General features: G+C 37.7%; 4 protein-coding genes across 6 annotated transcripts; 2 read left to right on the top strand and 2 right to left on the bottom strand.

Moving 5' to 3' along the window:
- The first annotated feature begins 936 nt into the window (after positions 1-936).
- LOC105837519 (NKAP family protein CG6066) lies at positions 937-3,270 on the top strand. The gene is made up of 4 exons (XM_012682372.3): positions 937-1,310; positions 1,599-1,692; positions 1,951-2,387; positions 2,775-3,270. Exons 1-4 carry the CDS (start codon positions 1,207-1,209, stop codon positions 2,950-2,952), a joined length of 813 nt encoding a protein of 270 aa, XP_012537826.1. The 5' UTR covers positions 937-1,206; the 3' UTR covers positions 2,953-3,270.
- Positions 3,271-3,316: 46 nt separating this feature from the next.
- Positions 3,317-4,593, bottom strand: LOC105837520 (rhodanese domain-containing protein CG4456). Its single transcript, XM_012682374.3, has 4 exons — positions 4,252-4,593; positions 3,906-4,106; positions 3,612-3,774; positions 3,317-3,544 (listed from the first exon to the last, which is right to left on the bottom strand). Exons 1-4 carry the CDS (start codon positions 4,385-4,387, stop codon positions 3,478-3,480), a joined length of 567 nt encoding a protein of 188 aa, XP_012537828.1. The 5' UTR covers positions 4,388-4,593; the 3' UTR covers positions 3,317-3,477.
- A 1,710-nt stretch (positions 4,594-6,303) lies between these two features.
- Positions 6,304-14,311, top strand: LOC105837521. The gene is made up of 13 exons (XM_012682379.3): positions 6,304-6,503; positions 6,878-7,004; positions 7,091-7,272; positions 7,909-8,171; positions 8,465-8,651; positions 9,107-9,375; positions 9,450-9,850; positions 9,940-10,085; positions 10,236-10,561; positions 10,634-10,768; positions 11,152-11,336; positions 11,461-11,615; positions 12,632-14,311. Exons 2-13 carry the CDS (start codon positions 6,926-6,928, stop codon positions 13,748-13,750), a joined length of 3,447 nt encoding a protein of 1,148 aa, XP_012537833.2. The 5' UTR covers positions 6,304-6,503; positions 6,878-6,925; the 3' UTR covers positions 13,751-14,311.
- Positions 14,312-17,764: 3,453 nt separating this feature from the next.
- Positions 17,765-21,185, bottom strand: LOC105837522 (peptidyl-prolyl cis-trans isomerase sig-7). Of its 3 annotated transcripts, none has more exons than XM_012682381.3 (5): positions 21,027-21,185; positions 20,853-20,945; positions 20,172-20,662; positions 19,360-19,601; positions 17,765-18,620 (listed from the first exon to the last, which is right to left on the bottom strand). In XM_012682381.3, exons 2-5 carry the CDS (start codon positions 20,920-20,922, stop codon positions 17,912-17,914), a joined length of 1,512 nt encoding a protein of 503 aa, XP_012537835.1. In that variant the 5' UTR covers positions 20,923-20,945; positions 21,027-21,185; the 3' UTR covers positions 17,765-17,911. The 3 variants fall into 3 exon arrangements, with proteins under 3 accessions (XP_012537835.1, XP_012537836.1, XP_012537834.1); XM_012682382.3 differs by having other exon boundaries at positions 21,064-21,184; XM_012682380.3 differs by having other exon boundaries at positions 20,853-21,184.
- Positions 21,186-21,376: the final 191 nt, after the last annotated feature.

The raw sequence follows: 21,376 nt of genomic DNA, 5'->3' as shown, positions 1-21,376 counted from the left end.
ATAGGGCTTTACGTACGCAAGTGTATATATGCATATATGTAGTTAAAGTAGACGATAAAAAGAAAAAGAGAGAAAGAAAAAACTATGCACTGGACCAGTAGAGAGATCAGTAGCAGAAGCGTCTCGAAGCGTAAAGGCTCAAATTCGAAGATTATATTGCAGTATTATGCGAAAAACCACGTAAAAGCACTGTGTCATTCGTGTACACAAATTTCAATAAAAGCGGCAGCTCTTGTCTTGTAGGAAACACCACTGTACGAGTATCATTTACAAGCATTTCATTCCCTAGCTCGTTTTATTTTATAGTTTAAAGTAGAAACATATATACATATAATAATATTAATAAAATTTTAATGATATCTTATTGAATTTTATGTTTATTTTAAACTTTTGCTTAATGATTTCATCAAAATGTCTTGAAAAAACTTATAATATTTAAATAAAATAATAGTGATAAATTATTGAAATTAAATGAGATGAATTCGACAATACAGGATTTCTGCACTTCTTCGTTACATTTGATCAAAAATTCATTCATCATAATTCTAATAAAATTTTTCATAAATAGTAATATTTTTATTTTATTTTATTACACTTTAATTAAATTCTCATTAGAATGTCATTTAATTTTCATTAAAATTTTTTTCAGCGAAATAAAAAATTCGTTACAATTTATTAAAATTTAATAAAATTTGAAGTTCATTGAAATTTCATCAAGTTTAATCTTTTTTCTATCAGAGAGAAATCGAATATGATTCAATTCAAATTTGAATCTTTCGATATAATTCGATACAATCGTTGATATTATCGAGTTTTTTAATTAATTCTTATAAAATGCGCGAACTCCTGAGATATTTATTAAATAAATATTTATTGAATAAAGAAGAAAAAGAGGGAGAACTTATAAGAAATAAAAGCAGAATAGGTAGGATAAAAATATTTTTTGTATCTGTGATATTTCAGAGGAACAGACGTCCATTAAAAAAAGGAGACAGAGAAACTAGTGATTCTCTGCAACTTCATGTGTGCATTCGCGAACAAACCTAACCTAACCTTTCATAGCGAACGCATCAACGCATCACTCGTCAAGAGCAGTGAAGAGGATACCTAGGAAAGTAAAGGAGTGTCAGGTTCTCAATTTTTCTCCAGCCATCAAATTGTAAAAAAAGATCTGTAGGAAAAGAGAAGAAAGAAGCTTGAAAAGAAATGATGAACGAGAAGATGATGGACGCGCGGAGGCGCGAGAGAGAACTGATAGGATTACGTGGAGTTTCCGAAGCCTGGAGCAAATCTCCAACACAAATCGAATAGTATGTAGATAGACTTTCATTAAATAAGTGATAGATTGTTTATGCAGCTTACTGGTTGTTACGTTCATCAACTCGTCGAGAAAGAATTAACTCTGCGAATAGCCATTTACAATTGATAGCATGTGACAAATTAGTATACAATTTTATCATGCAAATTAATCCCTTCAGGATTGATGGTAAATCTGCTGGACCCAAGTCTTAAATAATTGTCATTAAACTAAACTATAATATTCATTTTTTATACAAGTTACGTCATTTTGATACTATCATTTGTTCTTTCACTTGCAGTAGCTCAGACGAGGAGGACGAGGATCTGAACAAACACAAGGATAACGCTTTACCAAAGGATCGCAAAAGAAAAAGACACGATGCTAAAAAGAAGGTGCCTAGATTAATAACAATTAACATTGAATCAAACATGACTATAGGAAATATTCAAAATTTATTCGTGTTTTTAAATAAATTATATTACATAATTATATTCAATACTTGAATTCTTAAGTTCATTGTCATTTCAATCTTCTAATTAAGAAAAAGGCATTTAAGATTGGATTTTCAGTATTTAGAACATTATCAAGTAATTCGACCTATTCATTTGTACATATGAAGAAACATTAATATCGATACTGAACATTTATAGAAGAGTAAGAAACAGAAGAAGGAGAAGAAGGCGAAAAAGGAAAGAAAGAGGGAAAAGAAGGCGAAGAAAGAAGCCAAGAAAAAGAAGAAGAAGAAGGCAAGGAAAGAAACTGACAGTAGTTCTGACGACAGTGACAGCAGTAATAGCGGCGATGAGGAGGTCTGGGTAGAGAAAACCGCGATCACTGATAAGCCAAAACCGAAGAAAGGCTCGAGCTCGGACGACAGCGGGGACGATGGTACGGTCGGACCTGCGCCGAAACCACACGTGACTCTCTCGGCCAAGGACTTCGGCAAGGCGCTGCTCCCGGGTGAGGGTGCAGCAATGGCGGCTTACGTCGCCGAGGGGAAACGCATACCCAGGAGAGGTGAGATCGGTCTCACGTCAGAGGAGATCGCAGCGTACGAGTCGGTCGGTTACGTCATGAGTGGTAGCAGGTAACAAATTCTTTCTATTTTTCTCAGAATCAATGATGTTGCACCAGTCAACGAACACTTAAGAAATTAAATTGATTATAGAACAAAAAAAGAAAATATCTTAATTAAATCTGTATGAAAGTTAAACCTAAAAAATATCAATTTGTAATTTATTATTTTGGGACTTACTATTTCGATATTAATATTCTTAAACAGTTTATTGGTAATTGTATGTATTCAACGACTGGTGCAATGATCTTATCATAAAATTATGATTTTTTTAAAATTATGTTGAGGAAAAAACAATTTTCAATTATTAATGAAAGCTTTCAATAATCTTGGAAAATGTCACTAATAAAATATAAGATGTCTTTATTAACTCAAAGATAAATTTTAATTTCTTGTAAGGCATCGTCGCATGGAAGCGGTTCGTATCCGAAAGGAGAACCAGATTTATTCTGCTGATGAGAAGCGTGCCTTGGCGATGTTCAGCAAAGAAGAACGGCAGAAGAGGGAAAATCTTATATTGGGGCAATTTAGAGAGATGATTAACCACAAGAAAATGGCGCAAGAAAAGAAAAGTTAAAAACCTCATCATATCTATAGAGATTTCTATATAGGATGTCTCAAGTTTATACAGAAAATCTAGAGATAAATACTCTGTATATATGTTTGTACTTTTTATGTTTAGTTAATATCTCTGTTGTAAATATTGCAAGATTGTGCTGCATTTTTCGACTCAGTTTAGTTCGTTCTATCTGTCTACCATAAATGATAGTTACACTTGATATCAGACACTCTATATATTGTATAATTTTAAGTTTTTGTAAATTGTAAGACAATGTACATAGAAAATATCAATTCATGTACATATTTGATAATAAATAGTAAGTCATTTTCTTAATTTTCGTATAACATTTTTAGCAACGGCAATCGAAAAATGATATCCATTGCAAGGAAAATAATACTTTACCTTTTATTATCTGCAATAATAGAATATAACATCTCAAAATCACTATGTATATAAAAAATCAGTGCAATAGTGAAAATATTCTATTAACATTGTAATGATAGTTTTCCTTTTAGGCTTGACTACTTTTCTTTTTTTTTTTTACTTTTTACTTTTATTTTTCACTTTTTGCTCCCATTCCGACCAGCCTCCAGTGTAATTATATGCCCTACAAAATGAATAAATGTAGAACTCTGTTATAAATTCCTGCTAATAATTTCAAGATATTGTCATACTGTGTGTATCCTAATTCTTGCACCCTTGCTTGCACATTTGCAGATCTTCTGCCGGACTGACAGCTGAATATGATTTTCGTATCTTTGGTTGGCTTAGGTCTGCCGTATTTTTCCAAAAACTCCTCCTCCGAAAGATTTGAGAATTCATTGCATACATTATCCACTAAAACAAATGTTTATTCAATTACTTGCTACTACATACTGCATACATAATAATTAAACAATATTATGATTGTATAGTATGTTTGAGAAGTGAACTCTCCAATATTTATATACACAATGAAAGATCCCTACTTGGTATATGAATGCTTCCTGGTAATGCGCCAGTCTGGTTTATCTCAGAGTGCTCTCTAACATCGACGATCAGGACATTAGCATCCTTTTGTGCTTCTCGTAGTTCCTTGTAGCTGACCTTAAACGCCATTCCGTTTTCGTATGGGTTTGCAGAGTCAGTTTCCCGATAAGGTGTATTCGAGGAATACAAAGTCCGAGTCACTAGAAAAAAATTCATGTTTTGTCATAAATAAATTAAAAGACAAAAGCAAAAAACAAAAAAAAATCGGAGAAAACTTATAGAAACCGGTACCGGTTGCAATTTCTATAAATTATCCAATTTCTACCAGACAGAGGATGTACGCACAGCTGCCCGCACACGGACGGTTAAATGTAATTTCTGAAGGTCGTCGATAACTCGTCGGTACGTGTCGGTTACCGCGAGAAAAACTCGACGACACGAAAATTCGGCACAGTCGGCGAGAATAAAATCTAGTGTACATAATGATAATGAATATCGGTTTTCCGTTGCTAAGAGGTGATAATTATCGCGAAGAGCCGACACACCGTGACGTACAATATTGTTTGTGATAGTTCGTGACGCAATTCGCGACGTATCTTTCGCACAAACCTTACCTACATCGCTAATAACAGTTAAATAAAGATACAAAAGTAGAACCGACACACTGACAGGTGTCTCGCGTTAAAAACAAACCGCGTTTTTGCACATCAAGGTTCCGAAAGGATCCCGAAAACTGCCTTTTTTGAGCGGCATAAAAGTCCGTTCACAGAGACTTGTAAAGACTTGAACGGAGCGCATTACTACACGCGGATATCATTTGAGAATTGTCCAGATTAGTGTTTCCTTTTAGTACGAAAAATTTCTTAGAAATTGTGAAAAAAAACGAGTTTTTTTTTAGTTTTTTTTCCTTGCCCTTGTATTTATTATTAACTCCATACCCAGACAGCACATAATATATTTATAAAATATTTACAAAATATTTATAATATTTATTTGAATATTTTATAAATATTTTGTAGCCTTAGATATTTGACAGATCATTAAAGATTTATCATAAATATTATAAAAATATTTATGAAATATTTATAAATATTTACAAAATATTATTATAAATCTTTATTTTTTATTTACCATAAATTATTGTATAAAATATTTATAAATCTTATATTTTAATAATATTAAAGATTTTTCCTTTATATATACAAAATATGTACAAAATGTTTATAAAATTTTAAAAAAAAATAGAAATAAATATTTATAAATATTTATTATAAATATTATTGTATTTATTTCTATTTTTAAAAAATATTATATAATATATATAAATAATATTTTATACATATTTTATATATATGAAGGAAAAATCTTTATTCAATATATTATTAAAATATATAGACTAAATATATTTTATACAATATTTATGTAAATAAAAAATAAAGATTTGTAGTAATATTTTGTAAATATTTATAAATATTTCATAAATATTTTTATAATATTTATGATAAATCTTTATAATCTGTCAAATCTAAGACTACAAAAATATTTATAAAATATTCAAATAAATATTATAATTATTTTGTAAATATTTTATAAATATTGTGTGCTGTTTGGGTTTGACAGTTTAAGCACTAAAAATTCTTTTAAAAAATGCAAGCAACGCGCATAGCAACTATAAACGATAGAAAGATATATATATTTATTGAAGCTATTGTGTAAAATTGCCAAAGTTACCAGAATTTTGGATAACGTAGCGAGAGACTGAAACGCTTTTGAAATCCTTGTTGTTGCACACGCTTAATTTTTTACAATGCTCGCTGGATCAAATTAAATACGCCAGGCGACAGTACAGCACGCCCATTTATCGATTCCACTCTTGCTTCAGCCAATGACGACACTGCAACACGCTCATTGGGCGCACGTTCTCGGCGGTCATATAGGTGATGACGGAAAACGGTATTAATTTCTCATTAATTATTTTGCGAATAAGACAGTAGAGGCCTTTTCCATTTAGTTTAACTCGCTCTATCTGTCCATGAAAAGTTGTAACATCAATTATTACATCGCTGTTCAATAAAAAGAATACATAATAAAAATGAGAATAATCATTTCTTGCAGCTTTTTAAACGCTAAATTTATTTAATTAATTTTTATTAAATATATTTTTTACATTATTCGAATACAGATTATATTATTTTTCCTTTCATATGTATATAATATTTTTATAATATTTTATATATAAAATTTTATATAATATTTAAAAAAAGTAAAATATAAATAAACATTTATAAATAAATATAATAAATATCGGATACTGTATAATTGATTATAAGTAAATCAAAATTATCTTTTTATCAAGAAACTGCACAAATAAATTGAATATTTTTAAATGCGCACAATTAATTTTCAAAATGGCGGACGGTGCGAAAATTTTTGTTTGAGGAACTCCAGAAACTCTCCGGCCGGTGGCGCGATCTGACGAGGAATGCGGCAAGCAGCTCTTTTTTTATTTCTTCTACATGGACAAGTGGAGTGTACTAATTTATCGAAAATAATCACGGACGACGACTCTCGGCTCCGCTCTCGCAGTTTCGCACTGAGTGAGTATATCGGGGGCGGAGGCGAGAACTCCCTCGACCTCCTTCCCTCGGATTTCCCGTCGCGCGCAGTGTCCGCGCTTCGACCGTTCAATTTTTATAGTCGAGGAGTCGCGATTCACCCGCGCGAGCGAGCGAGATTCCCCACCTCGGTTTGGCAGATACACCCCCTAACAATACTTCGACGACGCGTCCCATTGTTTATTCGTACGACTCACAGTCCTCGGGGAGCGACCCTCCCATACCCCTGTAGAATCCAGTAGGATTGTCATTTCCGTGACAGCGCGGAATCTCCCCCCTCCCCTCCATGTTTCTCTCCGTCCCCTCGTCTCCACGGAACACGCTCTGGAGTAAGACCTCCGCACTTTTGCTTTCAGACGGGACACACGATAATTCACGTAAATGAGCCGAATCCGAAGGGAACAATGAGCTCGTTACAGCAAGGGAACAGATTCCTGCCGTTCTCGAACAGCAATCTGCAAAGGAAGCAACTGTCCATGCAAGGTACGGATTCGTAAATGCCGTAGTAACGTCTATGTGCATGTGGTTGGTAGTTCACTGTGACTACTTGGTACGTTGCCATTTCGCAGGTGGTCTTCCTCAGAGCTTGAGCGGCAGCGAGACTGACGTTTCCACCTCCAACGAGAATCTGAGCAACGAGGAGAGATACGTTATAAGGCATACCGCGAGGCAAGAGCCGCAGGGTCAAGAGAATCAACAACAAAGCCCTTCCAGGTCTTCCAGTCACAAGGAGAACATACCGAATATCCAGGTGCGTCCAGAGTGTATGCAAAAGTGTAAAAATGTGCCAGAACCATTTACTAATGATGGAATAAAGCATCTTGCAAGAATCTGTTTGCATTTGGTTCTGAACTCTTTATGATTACTTAAAAAAAAAAAAGTATTTTTAAATAGAACTCAAACAAAATTAGTCTGAATCTTATGAATACTGTGGGAGGTGTTTTGATCGCTGAATCAAATCAAGAATCAAATTTCTTTGTTTGAATTAAATCGAATTTTTTTGTTGAATTCAAATCTTTGAAATATAACTTTTAATTAACATGTACTGCAAAGAATGTTCTTTTTACTCTTAAAAATTATGAAATTTTATTGACAATCAGAAAATTTTTAGAATGTCACTTTTAAATTTAAATTCTATCTTTGTTTCTTAAAAAATTATTATTTTTATTGTTTATTTTTATTGTCAATTTATTTTTATGATTCAAATCTCGTAAATTCGAAATTTTTGAACAATTTGGATTATAAACCACTGAAATTCAAAATTAATTCGAATCAAGTCTAACTTGATTCCTATTTCTACAATTTATGTGAATATCTTTTGCACTTCAGTGTTGTTACGTTATCTGAGGACTTGATATGATTTGTAATATGAACGCGATTGTTACAGGGCAACTTACACAACAATAGGAACAGTCTAAAGGACAGTTTGAGCGGATCTAATAGGAACAGTCTCAAAGAGAGTTTGAATGGCTCCAATCGGAACAGTCTGAAAGACAGCATTAATGGATCCAATCGGAACAGTTTAAAGGACAATCTGAGCAATCGTAACAGCGGTTCGAACAGGAGCAGCTTGGATGTCTCGACGAGTTCTTACAACACGTTAATCATACATAACGCTAACGACGACAGCTCGTGGATACCATCTGGAAGGTAAACACGTATTTTCAATTAAAGATGTATGTGTAAAATCTCAAAAAGTATAAAATTTTGTTGGTTTGTATGAATTTAGCCAAATTATTCTTTTTATTCTTCGCAGCTGGTTTCATGATCAATTCGAGTATTTACGATGAAAATGTTTTGCCATTGATCAAAAAAGAGAAAGAAAAACGAAGCTTACCTTACAGTTCTTAAATTTCGATAACTCTTAACTGGCATTGTATTGCCAGAATATCCTTAATTAATAACTTTGGAGATTACTTTGCATCTCTGATCTGCATGAATAGGCTGTCAGGCATAGTGAGAGAACATGGAGACATGGGATATCTGTACTGCGATGGGAAAGGCCATTCCAACAGTCCTACGATACAGTCCTTGTCGAATCTGCCGCACGAGGATTACGTCCATGAGCAATCCGGTGGTGGTTGCCAAGAAATTACGGACATCCCGGATGATTATCTCAATCAGTCTCAGGTATGATCGCGTAAAATGATTAGTACAGCAATTCGATTAGTATTCAATAATCGAGTTAGTTACCTGTGAAGTGAATATGTGCAAGATTTTTAAATTTATCATTAATCAATCGCATATGTACATGCAGAGTACATATAATTTTTACAGAGCATTTACGCATAATCCAATTGATCAATCGATGAATTAAGAAATTAACATTACGTTATTAAGAATTTAAATTTATAATAAATATTTTAATAAATATTGATATAACTAAATATTTAAGATAATGAAAAACTGCTTTTCATTATTCTCTGTTGAAAATATGGAAAAATAATATCTGACTTATCTTGCATATGAAATTTGTATTGACCTTTTTAATTTTTTAAAATATTAATTTAATATCAAGTGCTATTAATTTATTAATTAATGTAATGTTTCAAATTTTTATTCTGTTCCACATATGCGCATCGCAGGTCTTGAAACATCTAGCAAAGGAGGTAAAAGTGCCGCCATATTCGAGCAACAGTGGCAGTCTGGACATGAGATTAGCTGAGATGAGAATAAGCGATAGGGGAAAGCAGAATGACGGCGAGTACGAGTACACGCACATACCCATGTTGTTGAAAAGCAAACATCGACTTTTTGGACCGACGGAGAAGCTAACGGTGTCGCGATCGCAGCCAGATTTATCCAGAATCAAGGCAGACATTGACAGTTACAATCTTCGGACAACATCGCCCCGGTAATGTGACATTTTGCCGTTTTTATCGCACATAAATGCCACGATATCCAGCTAATGGCTGGATTAATTCGCAGGCCGCAAACCAAGGGACGGGAGGAGTTGGAAAGGAAGACAGGCGAGGTGTGGCCGTCGTCGGAGATGATTCAGATAGTGATCCAGGAGAACAGCGCGCTGAAACTCGAGCTGGAGCATTGTTACAACAAAGTCGCTAAAACGCAGAAGCTGGAACAGGAGATAACGAAGGTGCATCGCGTCCACGAGGAACTCGCGGCGTCCTGTGAGCGACGGGAGAAGCTGGAGCGCGCCGCGCGGTTAAGGCTACAGAATGAGTGCCGTCGGTTGACCGAGCTGAATCGCGCGTTTAGAGACCAGATCGACCTGCTGTCCGCGCGCACGGACAGCCCGCCGATCGTCGAAACGATGCGGAAAGAACTGACGCAACGCGAGCTGCTCATTGGACAACTCATCACTCAGAGTACGATTCACAGTTCCGATCATCGTCTGCATGCGAAGTAAAGTTAACGATTTTTCTCTCTGAAACATTATTTTCGTGTGTGTTTTTAGATAAAGAATTGACCGCTGCGAAGGAAAGACAGGAGATTGAACTGGCAGCCCAGCGGGCCACTTTGCAGGAGCAGCGTACGCACATCGACATTCTGGATAATGCGCTGACAAACGCACAAAGCAACGTTGTGCGATTGGAAGAAGAGGTAACAATTATATAAATTATACAGTTTTACATTATATATAAATGATTTTAAAACAGGTATTATAAATCTATTTTAATTTAAAAATTAAATAAAAAAGAAATTTTGCATGTTATTATACACATTGGATGATCATTTCTGTTTGTATTTCAGTGTCGAAAGAAGCAAGTATACGTGGAGAGAGTAGGTCAGCTTCAGAGGGCCTTGTCCTCGCTTCAAGCGTCTAGCGATAGACGAGAAGAAACTGAGAGACAACTGAGAGGTCAGCTGGAGAGGGAGTTGCGCGAGGGCGGTGGCGGCGGGGGTAATGGTAACGAACAGACGTCGAGCGGCGAAACGATCGCGGATCTGAAGCGACGATTGCGCGAACGGGACGAGAAGATTATGTCACTCGAGGGCGACATTGCGAAGTGGGAGCAACGCTACCTCGAGGAGAGCGCACTGAGACAAGCGGCTATCGATGCTGCCAGTTTACCAAAGTGAGTAGAGTCTCGTGTTCATTTTTCTCACACTCGCTTATTTTTCCTTACGCATTCTATTTCTGTGGTTAGAGACGCGAAAATCGCTGCTCTGGAGAAAACTAGTCAGGACGCGGAGAAATTAATCGCTGAGGCACGCTCGGAGAAGATGAGGCACATGGACGAAGTACATGCCGCGCAAAAGAAATTGGCCGATCTCGAATCTAGGTAAGAAAGATTGTACAATTCACGCAAATTATTGCACCATGTTTTGACCAATACCTTTTTTTGAAAATGATTGAAAGATCAAAACGTTTCAATCTGTTTGAAAGTCTACGATATTATTTAAGGGAATCTTCTAGTTTCGGGTAAAAAAATCGATTTTTTACAATTTTTCAAGTTTTATTTACTTTTAAGAATAAGCCTTCTGTGAAGCAATTCGAACAGTTTGTCACTGCTTTGAAGACGCATGGCTCGAATGATGTGCGGTTAAACTTCAAATGCGTTTTTCTCAAAATTATGTTCTTGTGTTAGGCTTTTCTCAAAAACTACTGAATCAATTGATTTGGACTCATATTGGCATTACTTGATATATATTTTTGTCTTAATAGAATGAAAGATTTGGAATCTAAACTAGCCGAGAGAGACGCCATGATTAGAGTGCTGCAGAAGCACACGTACGACAAGGCGGAGAGCAGTAGCAGCAGCGGCGTCGGCAGCTACCCCGCCGCGCATTCATCGCACTCAAGCACATCGGCGGATCATCATACCGCGCTGACGAGCACGCCGGAACTCGGTAAAGAGAACCATTGGTGGATGACAAATAGCTTAAACTCGCACACGCTACTCCTAAATCTTATCGATAATTCTCCCGTACTTGGCCGATACTTGTATTAATCTTTGCTCTCATACTTTTAAAGTGAGCAGCGTACTTGGCGGTAGCAGCGGTTACGGCAGCACCGGCTCGTACGGCGTTACCGACAGTTATAAGTATAGAAAGCAGGGCAGCTTTGAGCAGACTAATAAGAGTCTCGATGACCAACTGAAAGAGCTAGACTCTCAGCTGCTTAGCAAGGTAGGCAGAATAAGATGTAGCGTACGGCGTACAATCGTCAATCAACTCTCGAAAGCTTTAGACTCCTGAATCTCACATCATCACCGTCGTCTCCATTACATACAGATTTCGCTCCGTCTCACGTATATTATCTGTAATCAACGTGCATTCTGTCCGTTTTTTCTTTTACATTTTATCGACATTAATGTCTTAGTTTTTTTTCTGTCCATCAATAGAGATACGTTATTATGTTAATTTACGGCCAATCGTATTTTGAGTTCTTTAGCAATCTTTTTAATAGTCGCCGCTGATCATGCAAATATTACAGGTCACACGTTCAAAGGTATCGGTTGCGTTGCTGTGTATAGTTCTCTGAAGCTACTTTTCGTTAGCTCGATAGTTTTTTTCTTTTTTTTTTTCTTGATCAAAAGCGCGAGAATAGCCAGTGTGTTCACGTGGAGCAAAAAGTGGAAGAGAGAAATGTCAAAGCAAATTCGATCTCAAATTTGATATAGTTGACATGTTACATCCTGGCTATTCTCTGACTGAAGTTATTTGAAGTTAATCGCATTGTGTGACTTAACAAATGGCTTTAAATTTTACCATTTAGGACGCTTCTATATTTGTGTTTCGAAACTTTGTTTTATTTATTATTTTTTTTAGTTTACTAAGAGAATTATTTATGCCACTTTTTAAATAATACTCTCCGAATGATTTTCGCTGCTTTTTTTTTATACACATTGTGCGTGCCATCCTGTTTTATTTTTATTTATTTAATACATGTATATTAACCGTTTGTCAAAATTGTGCTCGAGTAGATATAGTCAAAATAGATTTCACGTTTTATACAGATTAATCTCTCTTTTTTTTTCGAATTTGTTCCACTAATTCCTCTTGACTCTCCCCCTGACCTCCCCCATCCGGATTCTCCCCGAATGTGCATGTGCGAGCGTTTTATGCGCACGGCGAGCACTAACCCCTTTTCCAGGTCCCGGCCTCCTATCTGCAACCGGTGGCGTTCTTGTTTCTTGTTTCAGCGGGCACTTTGCTGTTTTCCAGGATTCTCTAATCCAGGCACTACGTCGCGAAAAGGAAAAATACCCAAGCCACTACTGGCGGGTGTAGATAGCACAGGTACTTCGAGCACCGCCTCGAGCAAGAGCCGGCTGCTGGACGACTCGTCCGGTAGCGGCGGTGACGTGGTGTCGTCGAGCATACTCGAATTTGCGAACGCGGCAGCCAGGTTGAAGGGCACTATCTCGCGGCTCTCGGACGGCGCTGGCGGCAGCGGTAAGCCGACCGAAGACATGATGCTGCTTGAGAAGCAAGGCCGAAGCTCGCAGCGGCAACGGATGGCGGTGGAGGTGGGCGGCGGCGAGCCTCGTCGCGCCGGGAGTCTGCCGCCGAGCTCGTTGCCACGGCCGCCTAGGGCACTCAAAGCGACCAGTGCCAACTCCCGCTACTGCCGTCTGAGCGACACGGAGACCCGCAAGAAGTCGGATCCTGGACCGGGGATAGACGCATCATCAGCGACGAACGGCGCGAGCGGCGTGAAAATAACGCGCGATTCTTCCGGCAACTGCAGCGTCGAATACGGGAGATTCGACACCGGTGTCACCATGGCCGCGAAGGTATCGCGCAGCAAGAAGAAGACCTCCATGGAGAACTTCATGGCAAAGAAATCGTCAGGCGGCGGAGGCGGCGGCGGTGGTGGTGGTGGCGAGTACGAGAGGCTGCAATCCGACACGATCATGGTCAGCAATCGCAAGAAGTCAGCCGGCGGTAGCGGCTTCGCCGCGGCGCTGGAATCCGCGGTGAGGCACAGGGAGAACCGCTCGTTCATCCCGCCACCGCCGTCATCGTCCCGCGCCCGCGGAATCGGCGAGTACGGCCGCCTGAGCGACGGCGAGACCTCCTCCTCGATGGCGGCGGCAGCGGCCGCCGTTCTCAAAGGCGGCGGTGGTGGTAACACCCTGAGGAAGCAGACCAGCGGGGCGGGTGGTGGCTCCTCCCGCGGGCAGAGCACCGGCAGCACCGTGAGCAGCAAGAGCGGCCGCGACTCTTGTGGTACCGCCAGCAGCGACGCATCGACGGCCTCCTTGCCGCCGGCCAAGGCGAGGTCGATACCGCGCCCCAACTATCGCATCCAGTTCTGAATTGTCCGACACCTAGCCTGCGGAGGCTATCAATCTTAGCCGGAACACGTGGTCCCGAACCGCGCGACACGGTTTGACGAATCTTCGGATACTTGTATCGTATCCGAATCGGTCGTTTTGAAAGGGGTGAATCCGCTTTTCGGTTTATAGTCTTGTCGAATTCTCTCTCTTTCCCGATTTTATATGTATAATCGCGATTCTCGAGAGAGGATCTCACTATTGGAGGCGATTTCACTTGAATCTTAATTAACTATTTGATCTTAATCCGGAAATAGTCATTGTTTTTTTACGTAAATACGATCATCTAAGGCAATTTTTATATCCAATTGAAGATTACTATTATTAAATTATATATCTCTACAGTTCACTTAATCAACTGAGTTATCGAAGACTTGCTATTATTAATTATATATTATATAACATAAATACAAAAACAAAGAACATTTTTTCACTTTTAGTCAAAGTGGATCTTGATGCTTAATATTGTCTAAGTGAATTTATATACATACATTTTGGGAGTTTATATATATATAAACCCACAATGTGTTATCGACCTTGAAATACCTAAACTAGATTTGTAATATCACAAATTCAATTAAGTATTAAATTAATAAGCAGTTTAATAATAATGATAAGGATTTTAAAACACTTTAAAGAATTTATTAAAAAACATATATATATATATATATATATATATATATATATATATATATATTGCATATTATTGTGCCTTACAATTTATATAAATTTATGCCAGCATTTTGGGATCATTATACATAGATTTATCTCAATATTTCAAAAAATAATAAGATAATAAAGTAATAGGTATAGATTTTCAATCAGTAAACTATTGTGACTAAGTTTCATTTTTTCATTATAGTATGTAAAAATCACTACATGACTATTCCCGGATTAATTATAGTTACACAATCTACATAATCTACGTTAAAATTCCGTTCTAAAATCAGAAAAATTTTTCGCAGACTTGCGCTGTATACCTATTTGAATCTTAAATCAAAGCGTGTCTGTCGAACCGTCTCATGTTTCGACGAGTTTTTTCGAGTCTGAGCTGTTTCACGTTTCTAAAACGATATTCGAGCGTAACGAGCACAAATGCGCGCACGGAAGTCCTTAAGTGCGAGTTTGGCGCCGAGCATAAAGTACAAGTCTTCATGAGACAATCGAGTTTGGATTATAATGTAACGAGCCAACGACTCGATGTAGGCAATGCAATGCGAAGAATGGCCATAACGGGAAAGCGCCTAAATTGACGCGTTGCGCCATTACGATTACTATTCATTAATTTTAGTAAACCAATTGCCAGGCCATAAACGGACACATGAAATACCACGACCTATATGACTAACGTAGCGACGTAGTATATGTATGACCTAGTCATTACCAAAGTAACTCTCTCTCAGTAGAATAGGAAAGAAGAATTGTCTTCCTTGATCGCGTCAAGCGCGTGCACAACGGCGGCCTTTTAAGGGGAGATAACCATCTCCGTGCGAAGTGCCTTTTTTTCGCGGATCGCCTCGCGTGCGATCTACTTTGTTGCAAGTGTCCCTGTTGTTTGCGTCCTCGTTTTCCTTTTCTGTGAACGAAAAGAGAGACGGGTGGTGCTAATTTTTTCTTCCGATGGGAAATACCGTTACGATTCTTTAGCTCCAAAGTTCTGATTGATAACACAGTTAAAAAATTAATATATTAAGAAAATATATGACACCAGAATGGAATAAGTCTTAGATTTCTGTACTTTTTTGGATGCTGAGTACGAATTTGGTGCCAAAGTTTTGGAACTGTAACAAAAAATCGCCCTCCAATCCAGATAATCTTTTTAATCACGTCACAATTTTGAAAAATTTACCTTTAAAGCAAAAAAAGAACTATTTTTATTGTGTACTTTGTCATATTATAATTATGATATGTGATGGAGCAATTTGAAAGTCAGATTCGTATATTGGCATCCAAGAGAATCATAGGAATTGGCTAATCTGTCTCATTTCGATGTTCGAAAAACAATCGGCTTTTGTTGAACTGTGTAATTAGATCTGAGCACCGAGAACAGAAGAAGGAGAGACCGAGTCGCGAATGAGATTATGTGACAGTGCAACTTATTCTCGTCCTGACGACACATTCGGCCACACTCACATGTGTCTCCTTTCTCCTTTCAGTCTTTCGTCGTACATCTGTAACGCGCATTCTATTCGATATAGAGACGATACTTCTTTTCGCATTAGCTTTACCGCAATGTGTAATAATCCTCTTGCTAGAGATATTACGTAGGTATAAAAAGTCGGATTATCTCATTTATTTAGCTGTTATTTTAACGTTACTATTTTCAGAGCGCGCGATAATTAAGATAGCATCCCCGTGTTTAGACGAAGAAAAAACGAAGCGGTAAAAGAGGAACACCAAAGTGTAAAACTTTATTATCATCTCCTGCGATATATCTATATATCGTTGCGTTTTGCTACAGTATTTGTAACTCGCTACTCGATTGATACGTAAATAATTTCTTAGAGTCTGACGTGACTTTCGGATATATTAATGGCTTTTCTAATTTGCCGATTATAATTCGTCATTCTCTTGAATCAGTTTTTTTTTATATGCGAGAATGCGTTACAAAGATATTTGTATATATACATATATTGCAGTAGATTTTATATATATATTACAAGATGATTCTTAATTATAAGTTAATATTTCAAAGGAGTGAAAATATTATATTTTTAATCTTTTGATTGATTTTTATCAATTTTATTCCAAACTAGAATAATTTTTTTAATTAAAATATTTTGTCTTTTAAAAAAATATTTAGACTGTATGTTTACACAACACGATTTTTTTTATTCTGGTTTCTAAATTCACTCCTTGAGGTACGACATATTTAACTCGGAATCATCCTGTGTGTCATAAATGTCTCCTAATATAATTCACCGTATTTATTTGTGTTATATTTGGAATTAGTTATCTAATATATGCACACGTATGCGCTTAATATATAGTTCTGTTTTCCCCTGCCCGGTATATATAAAATCGAGCGTTTTATAATATAGCATATTTGTTAATAAATTTTCTTTCGAACTCTTTTGTAATTACATACGGATGCGGACCGATTGTGATGCAGCGAAGCTACGATACGCACAATTAGAATAGGGCTCTCTATTAAAAAAAGGCAAAAATAGGCATTAGAAGATAATTGCGAGACGTATCTCGTGAAGCGGTGTGAAAGTGGTTCAAAATTGTCGAAGAAAGTCCTCGAACAAATTCGACTAACGAATTACGAGGCAAGATCACGTAGCGAAGGTGATGATGCCGATAGATAATGCGTTCCGCAAACACAACGCACGCTTCCGTCGTATTCCATTCTTTTTTTTTCTTAATCCAGCCGCGCAAAAAAATACTGCGATTAGCAAACGCGATCGGATTCGTTTCTTTGTCGACTTCGTTTCCTACCCGACCACGCGGAGAGACCGGCGGGCGGGTGGGCCGAAGGTATCGCGAGGATTGCCAGTGTATGCCTTTTCCTACGTATTACTACGAGAATACCAAATTGCGACGTCACCAAAGAAAAAGTAAAAGAGCGTTTTCCGCGAGAGCTCTGCGGGATGCGTAGCCTCATTGTTACTCGCGTGTCCCCACGTAAATGATTATCTTCTTCGTTCCTATAATATTCTCGTGTGCGGGGCACTTTTGCGTGAGATTTACGCTTCCTCGCTTCGAATCGAGCGGCGGTGTGACCGCACTTCGCCGTCGCCAAATCGTTTTTTGCTCTCTATTTTTTGACGGCCGTTTTTCGCTCCGCGACAATTCGCGTTCCGATCGTTCACTCGTCGGTACTTTCAAGAGTGATCGACGTCACTCTCTCCGTCAAGATTACTACCGAGTGAGGAAGTCCTGAGTGGTTTCGATAGAGTTCCCTGTGGTCTTGCGAAGATCGCCTTCCCGATGTTTTGTATTCGAAAGAATGCCGGCAGTTTTATTCGATGTAAAAAAAAAAGAAACGTTTGAATTACAGCCCGTCTCTTGTAAAACTGTGCCTTTATTCATTTGTTACAATAGAAAAAAGAACAGCAGCAAATCCCGTCATTTACATATTTTATACATTTATTATATACTTTATTATATACCGAGATATTGCTCTGATCCTTTCTTCCTTTATCGTTTTCTTTTATGCTTGTGCAATCTTTCCCTGTGTTTCGTATCGTTCTCATCCTCCGTGAGTCTTTTCCTGTCATTGTCGCGATGCCGACGCTCTCGATCGCTATATTCATCCCTTTTACCTCGTCTCTCTGACCTCTCCTCGCTCTGATCTCTTCTTCGATCGCCGTTCTCGTCCCTCCTGCTCTTTCTTTCCGATCGGTCTTCGCTGTGACTCCTCTGATCGTTATGCCTCTCTCGTCGTTCCTCCCTTTTTCTTCTGTTTTTTCGCTCGCTGTCGTGTTTACTCCTATCGTAGTAATCATCATGCGTCCTGTCTTCCTTTCTTCTGTCTTTGTTATCTCTGTCCTCTCTTCGGCGCTCATGCTTTCTGTGTTCGAAGCCGCGATCTCTATCGCTCTCCCTTCTTTTTCCCTCCTCTCTGTTTTTACCATTATCACGCGACATCTCGGATTTCCTCGAAGAATAATTTTCGTCGCGTTTTTTCACCTTATTTTCGTCCTCGTCGAGATACTTGATACCTTTTCCCTTGCCACGCCAACGCATCTTCGCGACTGACTGCGAGAAATCTACGTGTATCCTTCGGTCGTCGATCAGAACATTGTCCATTTTGAAATACGCGTCCTCGCAGCTTTTGCGATCAGCGAATTCGATGAATGCATACTGCAAGGAGTCGCCCGTCTGGTGATCTCTTATAACTTCACAGCTGCAAGTCAACGAATCACGGAGATTTAATGAATATGCAATACGATATATATATTATACAATATGCTTAAAAACTTTCAGCACGCTTGAGATTTTCTCGTGTTGAAACTTTTAAATGAAAGTTTTAAACGAACGTACAGTACGAGCCAGAATTATATCATCTTTTTTAAATATAACCAGGTTTTTTAAGTATAACTTTTGTCAAGGTGCATCGAATACGCAAATAATTTTATAGTAGACATCTTGTGCATAAAGTGTAATAAGATTTGACAAAATACACCATGATTTTTAAATTTTTGATTATTTTCTGAAAATTGCACATTTGTGCTACTTTGTTTTTCGTATCACGCTGCCAAGCTGTAATCGATGCCAAAGGTTTTGCTACGAAGTACTACAGTTGTACAATATAAATTATGGATTTGTTTATTTTTAAAACATTTGTATGTACTTGTTATGATGCGATTAAAGTTTATTATTTCAGAGATTTCAAATTGATGAGAAGTTATTTCTTCAATATGGTATACATGGTATACATCAAAACACATGATATGGTAAAGATCCGTACATTTTAAAACAAGTTATGCTTAAAAAACCTAAATATGATATAATTTGGACCGGTACTGTATATCATAATAATATGTAATAAATGACAATTATGTATCAAACAAATTAAGAAAACTATTTAATACAGACTGTGATTATAAGCATAACGAATACTATGAAAATAAATGTTTGCGTACCCAACAATTTTTCCGAAACGACTAAAAATAATCTCAAGATCGTCATCGTTCGTGACTGGATTTAGTTTGCAGACAAACAAGACGTTTTCCGGCGGGGCAATATCCGCGTCTGGTATATCACCTACAATTTCCAATATCGTAGCTCTCGCTTTTGCTTCCTTGGCCTTCTGCATTTCTGTAATTTCTTCTACAGTCATGCCGCCGGTATCGTCGATCGCTTCATCCGCTCCAATTCTATCGCTCTGAAACATAAATAAATATAAATAAAGAAAAAGCACACAAAGAAGATAAAAAAGGCCGAATTTTAAATATGTTGAAATTTATATTTACAATGACTATAAAAATTAAATAATACAAAAAGGCACAGAAGAAAATGTTTGCTGTCGTTGTCGCGAAGAACATTTTAAAAGTATTCATACAAGAAAATAAGTTTTTATACAAGAAAAAATTTCCAATTCAGAAATTCAAAAAATTGTAAATTTTTGATAGTCTTGAGAATATCCCTAAAAATAAATTTTTTTGCTAGCCGAGTTTACCCTGAAGGAGTAAAATTCCTAATAAATTGATTTATTTTTCACAGTTCTAATCAATAAATCTCATTAAAAGAAATTTTCTCTATAAAATTATGTTCCACCTCTTTGTTAATAAACAATAAAACAAAAATAGAAAATGAGTTTAATTTTTATTCATTTGTATTCTTTCTTAATAAATTCGAGTAGCAAAAAATAATTAATTACTTATCGAGATTCTCTCAAGTTTCATTTCTTTTTCAATTTTCAAGGTGGAAACCTTTCTTAGTAAGCGTGGCATACCATTAGCGCTTCCTTTGTAGGTTCTGGACTTCTGTCGGGAACCACAAAGCCCACAGGATCATCGAATGGATCTTCCAAGATGACAGTGTGGGATATCCTTATGTCCTGATATGGTCTTTGATCCCCATCGCAGATAGTCTCGTTGAATTTGAGGATCACCTCCAGTCCTTCCGTTATCTCGCCAAACACACAGTGTTCATTGTCCAAGGACTGCAGCTCAGACCCGAGTGTGATAAAGAACTGGGAGCCCAGCATGTTATTGCCGCAATTCACCATAGACAACAGACCTACGCGGCTGTGCTTGATCTTTGGCATCTGCTCGGCTTCGTAGTAACGGGCTTTTTCACCCAGCACAATCCCGTACACACTCTCCCCACCCTTCCCAGTACCAGTGGGATCGCCAGTCTGTGCAATGAAGTTGGTCTGCACCGAATGAAAGAGGTTCCAGTTGTAATACTTAAGTTTGCACAGTTTTAGAAAGTTTCGCGTGGCTGAAAAAACAAAAGTAATTAACAACACATAATGCAGATAGGTACAATGGAAGGTCTATTCTTTGTAGCCGCACTGTTATACTTTATACAATTAAAGTAAAACAAGTATATTAGAAAAACAAAAGGGAGATTCGCAGTTTTTAATAATGCAACTGTGCAACTTTTCAGATCATCGTAAAGGGATACATACTTTGAGGACGCTCGTCGGTGAACAGGTCCACTGTGAAATCTCCTATGGTGGTTTCCACCACCACAGCCATATTTTTCTCCTTGGATTTTCCAACTGTCGGGTAGGAATTCAATTCTTAAATTTTTCTTACAATAGCTGAGATTTTTGTCTCGAAACGGAGCTGCCAAACACTACCTCGTTAAAACTTGTCCACTTGCACTTGCCTGCTTACCTCTCGATTCTTGATCTAACCAGATCTGGCTGAATTACATCCGGTTAGATGAGGTTAGGTTAGGTTAAGTTAGACTAGGTTAGATTCATGGACCACTGGGAAGCAGCGATCGTGCCGATCGCAGTTGCGACCCCAGTAGCATATGGTTGCGTGGGGAGGGGATGAAGACTAAGGATAAGGACCAATCATATTAAAGAATAAGTGAATGTTCAGTATATGATTGGTTCTTGCCCTTAGTCTTCATCCCTTCCCCATGCGACCGTATGCTACCGGGGCCACAATCTGCGATTGCTGCTGGAAAGAACAAACTTAC

This window comes from Monomorium pharaonis, chromosome 5 (genome assembly GCF_013373865.1).
Source record: "Monomorium pharaonis isolate MP-MQ-018 chromosome 5, ASM1337386v2, whole genome shotgun sequence".
NCBI classification, from domain to species: Eukaryota; Metazoa; Arthropoda; class Insecta; order Hymenoptera; family Formicidae; genus Monomorium; species Monomorium pharaonis.
Note: the sequence above shows the minus strand (reverse complement) of the source record. Positions and strands in the feature narration are given on the sequence as shown.